Here is a 12,844-nt window from a genome sequence, read left to right as displayed (position 1 = left end):
GCATGTAGATTTCCTCTATCCTGCTGACTCTGGTTGGAATCTGGTGTCCAGTTTCTAGACTCTCTAGGCACTTAATGACAATGATGTCATCAAGAAGGGTAAGTGGCCAATTACATTGAAGTATTCTCACAGAGAGCAATCAAAGGAAAATCAATAAATTCCTTCATTTTTACATGTGCATACTAAATAATGGGAACATATACATGGGATTAAGGTAGAAGCTAAACACCATAAACTTTAATTAGAAAAATGTGGAATTTCTAATCACTTGATAAATTCAACATTCAACAATTATAAACAGAACCAGTGAGGCTACCCAGCACGAATTGTTAAAGGTCCGAATCTTCATCAATTCGATCACTTTCATTGATTCAATCAAAAAGTTTCACAATTTGTTTGGGTGGGATACCCAACATAGCACACTCTGGGGAAGGGTTGGAGAGATTTAGCTGTGAAGACAGATTGGATAGATTGGGGGTGTTTTCCTTGGAGCAGAGGAGATTGAAGGGGGACATGATTGAGATGTCTAAAATTATGAGGGGCATAGATAGAGTAGACAGGAAGAAATTTTTCCCCTTGGTGGAGCGGTCAATGACCAGGGGGCATAGATTTAAGTTAAGGGGCAGGAGGTTTAGAGGGGATGTGAGGGGAAACCTTATCACCCAGAGGGTGGTGGGAGTCTGGAACTGAAAGAATGGTGGAGGCAAAGACCCTCATAACATTTAAGAAGTATTTAGGTGGTTGTTATGACCATCACAGATGTGATGGGCCATAAGGTATTTTCTGTGATGGGTACCTCTCTGACGCTAAAATCACTGACAGAAACTTGATTTCTATAATTGCATGTGTGGATTCCAGAATTTGCTGTCAGTTTCACAGAGTAATGATACCTAACATTAACAGTGTTGCTGTTATTACCACAAAATCCAGATCAACGTTACAACCTATTCAATATTAGAGCACAATATAATTGTTACTGGAGTGAAGTGCAGCATTCAGATAATAGCTAAGATGATGTTCATATTCTGCTCTGGATTGTAAAAATCCTCGGATATGGTTGTCCAAACTGCTGCCTAGGACTCACATATGGTCCCAGAGCCATGGCAATCCAGCAGTCTAAACCCAGGCAACTCAGTATTTTTTGTGCTTATGTTTCTTCCTAGCTTGGCTGAATTTTGTGGACCTGGCCGTTTAGAAAGAGCTATCCATAGTGCTGTTGTCTCATTGGCAGGCAAATCCTAAATCACAACACCAAGACCTATTTAAAAACTTGAGGTACTATGCAAATTAAAGGGAAGATAAATTTAAACTTTATAATGTGGGCCTGCAACCTTGAGGGATCCTTATGAATTTAATTTTTCTTCACAAAAGATCACGTTCCTGAAAAAAATCACATTCTTCTTTCTCCCGCAATGGAAGTTGCTTTGACCACTGAGTATCTGTTTTTTTCTGTTTATACTTCTTCTGTTAGACTTTAGATTAATATCTGCAGTATTTTTCTTTTTCTATAATATTTTTGTCTTTGGTAATGAATCTTTTCATTAACTGAGTCTGACCTTTAAGGAAATCTCTCAACAGGGCTTGCTAGCTGAAGTAGTTCTGTCAAATATGAAAGATCGGACATTCATTTATAGTGAAGCATCTTCCAGTGGTGCCAAATTAATTAAGTAGCAGTGGCACATAATATAACACATAATTCAATTGACTATGGAATCGAAGAGTTTTTTTCTATCAACAATTGCCATTAACATTAGTTGAATTGATTGCCCTCAGTCTTTCAGACATATAACATCTTTATGGTGGTAAAATATCCCAAGGTGCTTCACAGCTTTGTCCATCAAAAAAAACACTGAGCCACATAAAGGGATATTAGATCAGATAATCAAAAACTTAGTCAGTGATAGGTTTTAAGAAGCATCTTAAAGAAAGAAAGAGACGCAGAGAAGTTTAGGAAAGGAATTCCAGAGATTAGGGACTTGGCAGTTGAAGGCGTAGTTGGTGGAGCAATTGGGATCAGGGATTTGAAGGAGCCCAGAATTGGAGCAATGTACATATCAAAGTGCTTTATAGAACTGGAGGAGGTTACAGAGGAAGAGAGGGTTGAAAACAAGGCAAAGGATTTTAACACTTAACCAGGAACCAATATCGGTCAGCGAGCACAGGTGTGATGGATGTATATTATTTGGTGTGAGTGAAGATGCAGGTCGCAGAGTTTTGGAAGACCTTAAGGTTATGGAGATTGGACGATGTGATGCTGACCAAGCGTGCATTAGAATAATCAAATCTGGAGATGTCAAAGGCATAGATGAGGGTTTCACCAGCTGATTAACTGAGGCAGGGGTGGAGTTAGGTAATGTAATGCAAGTGGAAATAGGTGGTCTTTGTAATGGCGCGGATGCATGAGATCAAATACAACACCAAGGTTGTGAACAGTCTGGTTTAAACTCCCATCAGCCAGGGACAGTGATGGAATCTGCAGCTAAATTTGTGATAGGGACCAAAGACCAAAATTTGTTAGTTGGAGGACATTTCTGCGCACCTCGTACTGGATCTTGGACAAGCAGTCTGGTGTTTTAAAGAAAATGGGCTGAATTTTCGCACTGAGGGCGGTAATCAGGGGGAAATTGTCATGCTTTGGAAGTTTCTCGGAAGCCCTCCCTTAAATGACATGGACTCAGGTTCCCTGTCCAATTAAGAACAACAGGCAGGCTCTTGAAGCTGGACTGCCAATCAGAGGCCTTCTAGCTTGAGAAGAGAAACGGCCTGCAGTAAAGGGTAAGTAGTGAATTTGTAAAAGGAGCCAGGCTGGGGTGAGGTGGAATCCCACTACATTTTAGCATCCTTTCTGTCTCTGTTCCTAACCATGGAGAGACCCAAAATATCAGCTCAGTGTAGGCGTCGGGATAGGTGGTCGTGAGATAAAGATGGGGGTCATGAGTGTACACGTGGAAGCTGACATTGCTTTAATAATAACAAAGGCTATGGACAGGTTGAGAAGGATGAGCCTAATACCCTGTAACAGAATTTCATACTTATTATAGCTCTCAACTTTAATTTCAAAGATAGGAATTATACAGTAATACTGAATAAAGCAGCAGTATTGCACACAACTCAAGTTGGTAAAACCAGCTGACTTGCTGCTTTACAGTAAACCATTCCCTCACCCAAATGAAGACCTGAATTCCATATTTTCATCACATTATAGTTTGAGAGGTAGATATTCATTGGCCCCTGATTTTTCATCCCTCCTCTCCTGAAAGCAATGGCTTAGGTATTAACACTTCCAACCTTTAGTTAAATCAACTATTCATCTATGTGCAGCCTGCATATTGAAGGCACTTTATTTGACTATAGTTGCAATTTACAGTACTGAACAGATCGCTTGGCAGAATTATTTGATAAGGTATCACAAATCTTTGTTAACTCAAAAAATATGCTTCTTTGTAGATGAAAGAACAAAAGGAACAACTTTTTCAATGCCACATGTTAGCCGAGCCCAGAGGACAAAGCTGCAACTAGCTCAGAATACTGATAATTAACAGGAGGTACAGCTTAGAACTAGGTTCTTGACAGCATTTATTCTCAGACGCCAGTGCTCTCTATGTGCATGTACTAGTTGGTTCTGCCTTTAATACATATTTGGATATTCTGCTGTTGAGTTTTCAGTAGTTCTACTTTTGATGACTGTGTTCCTTTTAAATTTGCCACTATCAGCAACACGGACTGTAGCGTTTCATTTGCTGCAAGCAAATTATTGGATTATTAAATAAACAGCACAGATGCTTACAGTCTTTATTCATCAGTTTAAATTGCAATAGTAAATGGTTTCACACTTGAAATATGTACATATTTAATTGACAGATTTCTCAAATATGCTGTTGATCAGGAGACTGGGTCCCACAATCCAACAAGAAACCCAATATTAATCTGGATTGCAGACAGAGCATCAGCAGAAACGAAAAATGTCACAAAATTGATAAACATAAACCTTTTAATGAAAAATAGTTGAAATAAATTTTTCTTGATGCATATTAATTTGTGACCATTTTTACATAGCCTATGATTTAGTTCAAGACATCAGGTGTGCTGAACAGGTATCATGGTCAGCATTTTTATTTTATGCACCAAGTATGGATTTAACCCCTTACCCAATATCCTTTTAATTGACTTTGCATATTATGGAATGGAGGCCTGAAGCAAAAGAAATTGCACTGTAAAAAGGGGATGACTTAAAATTATATTCGGGAGAACGGCTGCTGTCTTCATTCAGATAATTCCAAAATAGTTTTTTTTAAAACATCAATGGGAGATGGACCTTCTCACTGTTGGGGGTCCTCATTCATCCTGAGCATAGAGCTAAATTAGAAAGCTCAACTGTGTCTAATCTGCACAATTACTTAAACATCAAAACAATATCAATGCTTAGTGTACCCAAGGTGAAAATTGAACTTGTGCCCATGTTCACACATCAGGTGCTAATGTGCAAATTTACATCTATGAATATGTGCCTTCAACCATGTTGTTATCAACTGTACTGATAGACTTTATTTCTCTTTTTTATATTTTCAGTCTGGAGAACTAGATATTAAAGACATGCAGAGCATTTTAGTGTGGAAACAGTATATATTTTTTTATTTCCATAAATTATCAAAGTCATTGTCAGAATTATAATTACTGCTTCAGCATTCCAAAATTGAAGCTGGAGTGCATTTTCCCTCTTACAAAAAACCCTGTGACCATCTGGATCCCAAGAACTTACTGATATAATTTACAAACTTAGTCACTTGTCAACTAGGTCACAAGAATGAGGACCTCAATGTAGAAATTATTTATTGGAAAAATATTAAATTAGTCCACACCCTGAAAGCATTCACAATCTCCTGGCAATTGACCGTGTAGCATCACTGCCAGATGGCATCACACCCTTTGGTTGGTAAAGCGGTGCAGTGACTCCTGGGAGAAATCGAAGAGTGAAAAAATATACAACATTTTCAAAAGAGTTAAGAAATAAGTGCCCATGAATCGCAATAGCACGGTAGCATAGTGGTTAGCGCAATTGCTTCACAGCTCCAGGGTTCCAGGTTCGATTCCCAGCTGGGTCACTGTCTGTGCGGAGTCTGCACGTTCTCCCCGTGTGTGCGTGGGTTTCCTCCGGGTGCTCCGGTTTCCTCCCACAGTCCAAAGATGTGCAGGTTAGGTGGATTGGCCATGATAAATTGCCCTTAGTGTCCAAAAATTGCCCTTAGTGTTGGTTGAGTTGGGTTACTGGGCTATGGGGATAGGGAGGTGTGGGCTTAAGTAGGGTGCTCTTTCCAAGAGCCGGTGCAGACTCGATGGGCTGAATGGCCTCCTTCTGCACTGTAAATTCTATGAACATCTATTAAAAGTATTTTTCTGATAAGCAATATTTTATTTTATTACCGTTTTAGTGTTTAATGTTAGCCATGGACTGAGGTGATAACATGTTTATATCATAATTGTTTTCAGCTTCAATAATACAACACAACAAACACATTAAAATACATTAGCTATGATAAAAAAAAGCACTCCCAAGTCAAAAACCATTCCTGCATTAAGTTCATATTGCTTCTGAATGAGCAAGCTATGTGCCAATTTTCATGTAAATGTAAACATGGTTAGTTTTTTTAAAAGCACATTTTGTTCCATTTTTAACATAAATGGTGCTCTTGCTACCTATAGAGATTGTCTGTCATTCTTGTATGTCAATAAACTTCAGATGATTATCTGTCCATTCCCAAAATGTTTTTGACAGCAATGTGTCTTGCAAATAACTTAACCTTGACTGCTTTAAAAAAAATCAGGGAATGCAAATCTACTTGCGACAAAATATTGCCAAAAGTAACATGCTTACCGATTATAATTCACTACATACAGTAAATGGCAAGTCTTTTTATAGCTACATAAGTTCCATCACTAGGACGAGTAGCGACTTCTGTATCCAGATGACATAGTGAGTGGTAGTGAAACTGAGGAAAGCGCTGAAACCTCCCAGTAAAGGCTCCGAGAAATAAAGAGTCTGTACAAGATGACCATGGAGATGGATTGACAGAGAGTAACAGCGATGATGATAATCTGGGGATGAATGACATTTTATTTTTACTTCACGTTTGTACTATGATTTGAAATGTTTGCACAACTTTCAAGATACAATATCCTTTTTAAAATCAACCAAAATAAATATCAACAGAAAATGCTGGAAATGCACAGCGGTCAGATAGCATCTATGAAGAGAGAAACAGAGTTAATGCAGGAATTTTATGAGCAGAGCCTGCTAGGGCTGGAAGTGGGTGGCGCTGGTGCTCCTGACCTGATGCCCGATTGCACTATCTTGTGCCACCTAGCAAACTAACTGCTAGTGGGGTCAGAAAGGTAACCATTCTGTGAATGGAGATGGGCATTTCAGCAATGGCCAGAAGGCCAGCAAATGCTGATGGATGTGCTGGTGCCATCTTTACAGGGCTGTCAGCGCCTTCCATGACTGCAGCCTTCCTTATCAGAAGCTTTCTCCCCTTGAAGTCCTCCGTGACTGAGGTCTCCAGCCTTTCCTGAAGATCCAGCCAGCAGTGCAGCCCTCCCAGTGGGAGAAGCTCAAGAGTTTAGTGAAGTAGACATTGTGATGGCCAGTGGAACGAGACACTTGTTGAAGTGGCAGAAGCAAGATTCTGGATAGTTCTACGATTCAGTAATGACTCCCTACACGTTCTCCATCAGGTTACTTGGGAAAAGCAGGAGGTTTTCTGCTCCATGATCCTCCATGCCTAACCAATTAAACTTGAACAGAGATCGCAGTGGAGGCCAGCAGCTATGGGTTGACCGGAGAACCTGGCTGCAGTGCTGCAAGTACACCAATGACCTTCTCCATTCTGCCAAAGTGAGTATCCCACATCTTTGTTCTTTTAAGGTTGACAAATGGACAATGGTGACGGTGCAGATGTGGGATTGAAGAGCCCACTCAAGTTGGTGGAAATGGGGTCAAACTGCAGCATCTCTCCATGAAAGGAATGGATGTAGTTTGGTCAAGGGGTGTGAATCTGTCATTGGTGACCTCTGTGGATTTCCAGTGCAGCATAGAATTTACAGTGCAGAAGGAGGCCATTCGGCCCATTGAGTCTACACCAGCCCTTGGAATGCACACCCGATTTAAGCCCACGCCTCCACCCCATCCCATCCCATCCCCGTAACCCCTTTTTTTTGAACACTAAGGGCAATTTATCATGGCCAATCCGCCTCACCTGCACATCTTTGGACTGTGGGAGTAAACCGAAGCACTCGGAGGAAACCCACACAGACATGGGGAGAAAGTGCAGACTCGGCACAGACAGTAGCCCAAGCTGGGAATCGAACCTGAGACTCTGGAGCTGTGAAGCAACTGTGCTAATCACTGTGTTACCGTGCTGCCTACTAGTGCATGTAGTGGAGTGGTCGCACATGAGGAGTCCACGCCGGGATAGCAATTTCTTTCCATTTCTTTTGTCGGAAACTTGTGTCCAAAATTATATAATTGATCTGTTTAAGCCCCCACAGCAAGAAGATGCAGAATAGGTGTCAAACCAGACACCAAAAGAAGAAAGGACCTTGAGTGCATTGAAGAAAAACAAAATGGCAGGAGAGGCGATCACAGTGCCAGGGGACATCCTCCTAACCATGGAGATTTTGGCAGCTGAGTTATAGAAGCTGCGCCGAGAGGCTTCGGAGGATCATGTGAAGGCAATCGTGCTGGGGAGCCACTTGGGTCCGGCTCTACAGTTATCAGGAAAAGGAAATTAATCAAGATGGGGAAAAGAACACCGGAACAGCAGATGGGAAGGCCATGGGTGCGAATATACCAAAATGTCGGTTCAGAACTTGCCACGAGGCGCACAGCTTTTAACAAGGCTAAGGTGGCACTATATCTCAAGAAAGTTCAGTTTGGGACTTCCGGTGGCGTTCGCGAATGGAGCGGCCGCAGCAAAGAGGCTCCCGCAGGTCCATGAAATCAAGGCTTTTTTCGGGGGTTTTCCCGGCAGTTTAAAAAAAAAATTAAAGTCCCGCAAAATCGGCCCTGCCTCCCTTGCCCTGCCCAGGCGCCAAAGCTCTGTTCCACGGAGCTGAAGAGAAAAAAAAAGAGGAGAGACTGGTCCTGGTCAGCGGAGCAGTTGCACGTGGAGGAGTGGGGATCGTAACAAGAAACAGCATGAAAGTCGGAACACGGAGAGGATAAGACAAAAAAAAATTTTTTTGTATTCAACTTTTTTTTTCTCTCCTGAAAATTTAAAATACTTTAAAAAATAAAAAATAAAAATAAAAAAATTATTTTTTGGGGGGGTTTTTTCTTTGGGGGAAAAAAAAACATTTTTCGCACCAAAACCCAGTAAAAAGAGAAAGGCACATAACAGAAATATGCCTGCAAATAATAAATCGGGAGGGGCGGCGAGATGTGAGAAGGAGCAGCAGCGAAGGCGAAGGAAAAAGTCAGGAGCTGCGGCCGCGCAGGCAGACGGCCCCACGAGGCGAGACAGAGGTTCAGGCAAACCAGGAAGCGGAAAAGCTGGCAAGCCGAGCAGCGGAGCAGGAACAGGACGCGGCGACCATCCCCCCCCCGCCCCCCCCGCACAGGGGGAGGAATGGAGAAGCGTGCTGAAAACGGAAATAAACGCCATAAAGGAGGAGATAAAAACAGAGATAAACGCTATGAGGGAGGCACTCAGGATGGAGCTCCACACAATGATGAAAGAGATGCTGGTGGGGACAACGCACAAAATGTCGCAAACCACCGATGGCCTGGAAAGGAAGGTGGAGGCGCAGGAGAAAATGATTCAGGAGTTGGAGAGGGCCGCCTCGGACCAGAGCAACAGGATGGTAACTCAGGAAACCGAGGTGAAAAGGCTGGTACCGACCCAGGGCAGCCTAAGAGGGAAAGTGGAGGACCAGGGAAATAGGTCCAGACTGCAGAATGTTAAAATAGTGGGTCTGCCAGAGGGGATGGAGGGCAGAGATCGAGCAGGCTATGTCACCCAAATGCTAGGCAAACTAGTGAGAAGGGAGAAATTTCCAAACCCTCCAGAAATCGACAGGGTGCACAGGTCACTTCGACCCAGGTCCAAAGCCAGGGAGGAACCCAGAGCGATTATCGGGAAGCTGCACAGGTTCCAACACAGGGAAAAAAATCCTATATAATCGAGCACATGGGAAGGGAAGATCATAAGGGTGTATCAGGACATTGGGGCAGACCTGTCCAAAAGAAGGGCTTAATTAAACAGGCCAAATCAGATCTCTACAAAAGTAATGTGAAATTTGAGATGTTATTCCCGGCCAAATTCTGGGTAACATTTGAGGGGAAGGAGCTGTTTTTTAACACCCCAGCGACAGCTGAGGAGTTCGTTAGAGTGAACAAACTGGGGGAGGGACAGCCGCAACGGCCATCATGAAAGCGACGGGGATGGAAAATAAAGGAAGAATCGGAACAAAGAGCTGAGGGCAGACCGCAAACAGAGACAATAAGATCACAAACTGTGCACATGTGTTTGGTGTACTGCGCGGGACTGTGCTGACTCGCTCCCGGGTTCGTTCCATCTCTCAATGCAATGGGGGGGGGAGCGAAGCAAGGTAAATGAGGGTGAGAAAGGCGGACAGGAGGGTGAGACAAGGACTAGCAAAAGGAAGGTAAAACACGACCAGAGCAGGGCAAGTACTGGGAGCGGGGCCACCGTGCTGGCGAGGGGGGCCAACCTGGGAGGGCAGAAAGAAAGGAGGGCCGCGGTGCGTCTCAGGGGAGAGGGAGTGCTGACACAAAGAGAGGGGGACACAGGGCAGAAGGGGGGGGGGGGAAGAACACAGGTGGGGGACAGAGGGACAGGGACAATGGAGGGGGGGGGAGAGGAGTCAGGGGGAGAGCACAGAACAAAAGAGAAGGGCGAGGTAGATAAGCAGCACGAACATAGGCCTCGGCAGGCATGGAACAGGGCGAGGAACCAAGATGGCGCCACAAACAGCCACACGGGAGGGCTTCAGGGCGAAGGGAGACCCTGGAGTGCAGGGGCGCAGCCATGTGGCGTACACATAGCTTGCGCGGCCATGTTGGGTGCCCCCCTGGACAAAGGACCGCAGAGCCCTGGGGCCCGACCTCATGATAAGAGCGGCAACCGCGGCCATTTTTGACGTCCCCCTAACAAAGGGAAACTCCGGACTGCAGGGGCACGTCCACCAGGATAAGTATAAGGTCCGGGGGGGTCGAAAGCCCCCCATCAGGATTGTTACCTGGAACATAAGGGTCCCAATGAAAAGATCCAGAGTCTTCACCCACCTAAGAAGCCTAAAAGCAGACATAATCTATCTACAAGAGACGCACCTGAGGGAGAAGGACCGATTGCTGGTAAGAAAGGGCTGGGTGGGATAGACGTACCACTCACGCTACAGGACGAGGGCTAGGGTGGTAGCAATATTAATTAGCAAGAGGACGAGGTTTACGGGAACCAAGACAGTTATGGACCCAGAGGGACGGTACGTCATGGTCAGCCGTGCCCTGGAAGGGGCACTGGTAAATGTGTACGCTCCCAACTGGGACGACACAGAATTCACAAAGAAGACCATGGCAGAAATCCCCGACCTTGACACACACCGACTGATCATGGGGGGCGACTTCAACTGTGTACAGGACCCACTGACCAACCGATCAAACCCCAGAGCAGGGAAAAAGACTGGCATGGCTAGGGAACTAGGAGCATTTATGGAGCAGATGGGGGCGGTGGACCCATGGAGGTTCCTGCACCCGGGAGAGAAGGAATTTTCATACTTCTCAGAAATGCACAAGGTATACACCCGTATCGACTTCTTTGCAGTGGGGAAATCGGTGCTTCGAGGGATCACGGGAACAGAGTACTCCACGATCGTTATCTCTGACCACGCTCCACACTATATGGATGTGAGGTTGGAGACAGGCCGGGCCCAGCGCCTCACGTGGAGGCTGGACACGGACCTCCTGGCCGACATGGCCTTCTGTCAAAAAACATTGCGGGCCACAGGGAACTACGTGAGAACAACCAAAACGGGGAGGTCCCACCCTCCACGTTCTGGGAGGCACTGAAGGCCATGATTAGAGGAGAGATAGGGAAGCAGAGGTAGGGAAGAGAGGGTGGCCAGGCAACAACTGGTGGACTCCATCCTGGAAGTCGACAGAAATTACTCCGAGGCCCCGACTATAGAGCTGTTGGCGGAGAGAAAAAAGCTGCAAATGGACTTTAACCTGCTATGCACTAGAAAAGCAGTGTACCAACTCCGCCAGACACGGGGAACCTTCTACGAACACGGAAACCTTCTACGAACTGGCCGCCTATTGACTCACCAGCTGAGAAAGCAGGCAGCCACAAGGGAAATAGCGCAGGTAAAGGATAGCAGAGGCAGACTGGTAACACAACCAAAGGAGCTCAATTGGGCATTCGAAACCTTCTATATGCCTCCGAGCCCCCCAACGGGGGCGCGGGGATGAAACTGTTCCTAGATGGACTGGAAGTACCATTTGTGGGGGAAGACAGAAGGGGGTGCTGGAAGCACCAATAGATCTGGGAGAAATCATGGAGAGCATAAGTTCCATGCAGGCGGGGAAGGCACCGGGACCCGACGGGTTCCCGGCGGATTTCTACAAAAGGTTTGCATCAGTCCTGGCCCCACACTTGGGACATGTTCGCGGACTTACTGACAAGGGGCACCCTGCCCCCCACGCTAGCGCAGGCCACAATTTCACTGATACCCCAAAAAGATAAAGACCTGACGGAATGTGGACCCATTTCACTGCTAAACATGGATGTGAAAATACTCGCAAAGGTCCTGGCCAAAAGGCTGGAGGGCGATGTACCAGAGGTGGTCGCAGAGGACCAAACGGGCTTTGTCAAGTAGGCAGTTCACAGCGAACATCAGGCGGCTGCTGAACGTAATAATGACACCCCCCCCCCCCCCCCCCCCCCCCACCGGGGAGAGAACACCAGAGGTGATCGTCTCCCTGGCAGAAAAGGCCTTCGACAAAGTCGAATGGAAATACCTCCTCGAGGTACTGGAACGGTTTGGGCTAGGAGCGGGGTTCACCGCCTGGGTGAGGCTCCTGTACAACGCTCCCAAAGTGAGTGTCCGAACGAACACCACCAGCTCTGAATACTTCCAGCTGCAGAGAGGAACAAGACTGCCCCGTGTCCCCGCTCTTGTTCGCACGAGCGATCGAACCCCTGGCGATAGCCCTGCGGGACGCGAAAAGCTGGAAGGGAATCCGGAGAGGAGACAGAGGGCACAGACTCTATGCAGATGACCTGCTCCTCTATGTCTCGAAGCCACAGGAGGGACTGAAGGCAATACTGCAAATACTGAAAGAGTTTGGAACCTTCTCAGGCTACAAACCTAACCTGGGCAAAAGCGAGGCATTCCCAGTGAACCCAAACGGGGGAGGGAGAGAGCTGGAGGGGCTCCCGTTTAAAACGGCCCAGAACAGATTCCGTTACCTGGGGATCCAGATAGCCAGAGACTGGACACAGATCCACAAGTGGAACCTGACCAGAAGAGACTTTCAAAGGTCTACTCCTACTCTCCCTGGCAGGGGGAGTGCAGACGATCAAGATGAACGTACTGCCAAGGTTCCTCTTCCTGTTTAGATCCATTCCGATCTTTATCCCCAAGGCCCTTTTCCAAAACGTAGACAGTCTAATCATGGCATTTGTGTGGGGGCTAAGAACCCGAGAATTCCCAAACAGACACTGCAAAGAAGGGAAATCTTTTCTTGGCCTTACCAAACCTACAATACTACCACTGGGCAGCAACGGCAGAAAGAGTAAGGGGATGGGTACAAGAACCCGACACAGAT

General features: G+C 45.7%; 1 protein-coding gene and 1 long non-coding RNA gene across 3 annotated transcripts in view; one reads left to right on the top strand and one right to left on the bottom strand.

Moving 5' to 3' along the window:
• The window catches only part of LOC140391591 (uncharacterized), a 47,024-nt gene that overhangs the window by 4,091 nt on the left and 30,089 nt on the right, over nucleotides 1–12,844 (top strand). Inside the window, exon 2 of the long non-coding RNA XR_011935126.1 lies at nucleotides 3,448–3,545. This is a non-coding gene — a long non-coding RNA (uncharacterized lncRNA). The remainder of the gene's footprint in view (nucleotides 1–3,447; nucleotides 3,546–12,844) is intronic.
• Nucleotides 3,322–12,844, bottom strand: part of gpr180 (G protein-coupled receptor 180) — a 291,090-nt gene continuing 281,567 nt past the window's right edge. The window contains exons 9-10 of one of the 2 annotated variants that reach the window (XR_011935125.1): nucleotides 5,873–6,093; nucleotides 3,322–3,740 (exon numbers count right to left, since the gene is read on the bottom strand). Coding sequence is in view for 1 of the 2 variants with exons in the window: in XM_072476231.1 (XP_072332332.1) it covers nucleotides 5,935–6,093 (159 nt within the window). In the remaining variant the exon portion in view is untranslated. Of the gene's footprint in view, nucleotides 3,741–4,603; nucleotides 6,094–12,844 lie in introns of those variants that run through there. The other variant, XM_072476231.1, reaches the window with a different exon arrangement.

Source organism: Scyliorhinus torazame, chromosome 15, assembly GCF_047496885.1.
Source record: "Scyliorhinus torazame isolate Kashiwa2021f chromosome 15, sScyTor2.1, whole genome shotgun sequence".
NCBI classification, from domain to species: domain Eukaryota; kingdom Metazoa; phylum Chordata; class Chondrichthyes; order Carcharhiniformes; family Scyliorhinidae; genus Scyliorhinus; species Scyliorhinus torazame.
This window is presented reverse-complemented; position numbering and strand designations above follow the sequence as displayed.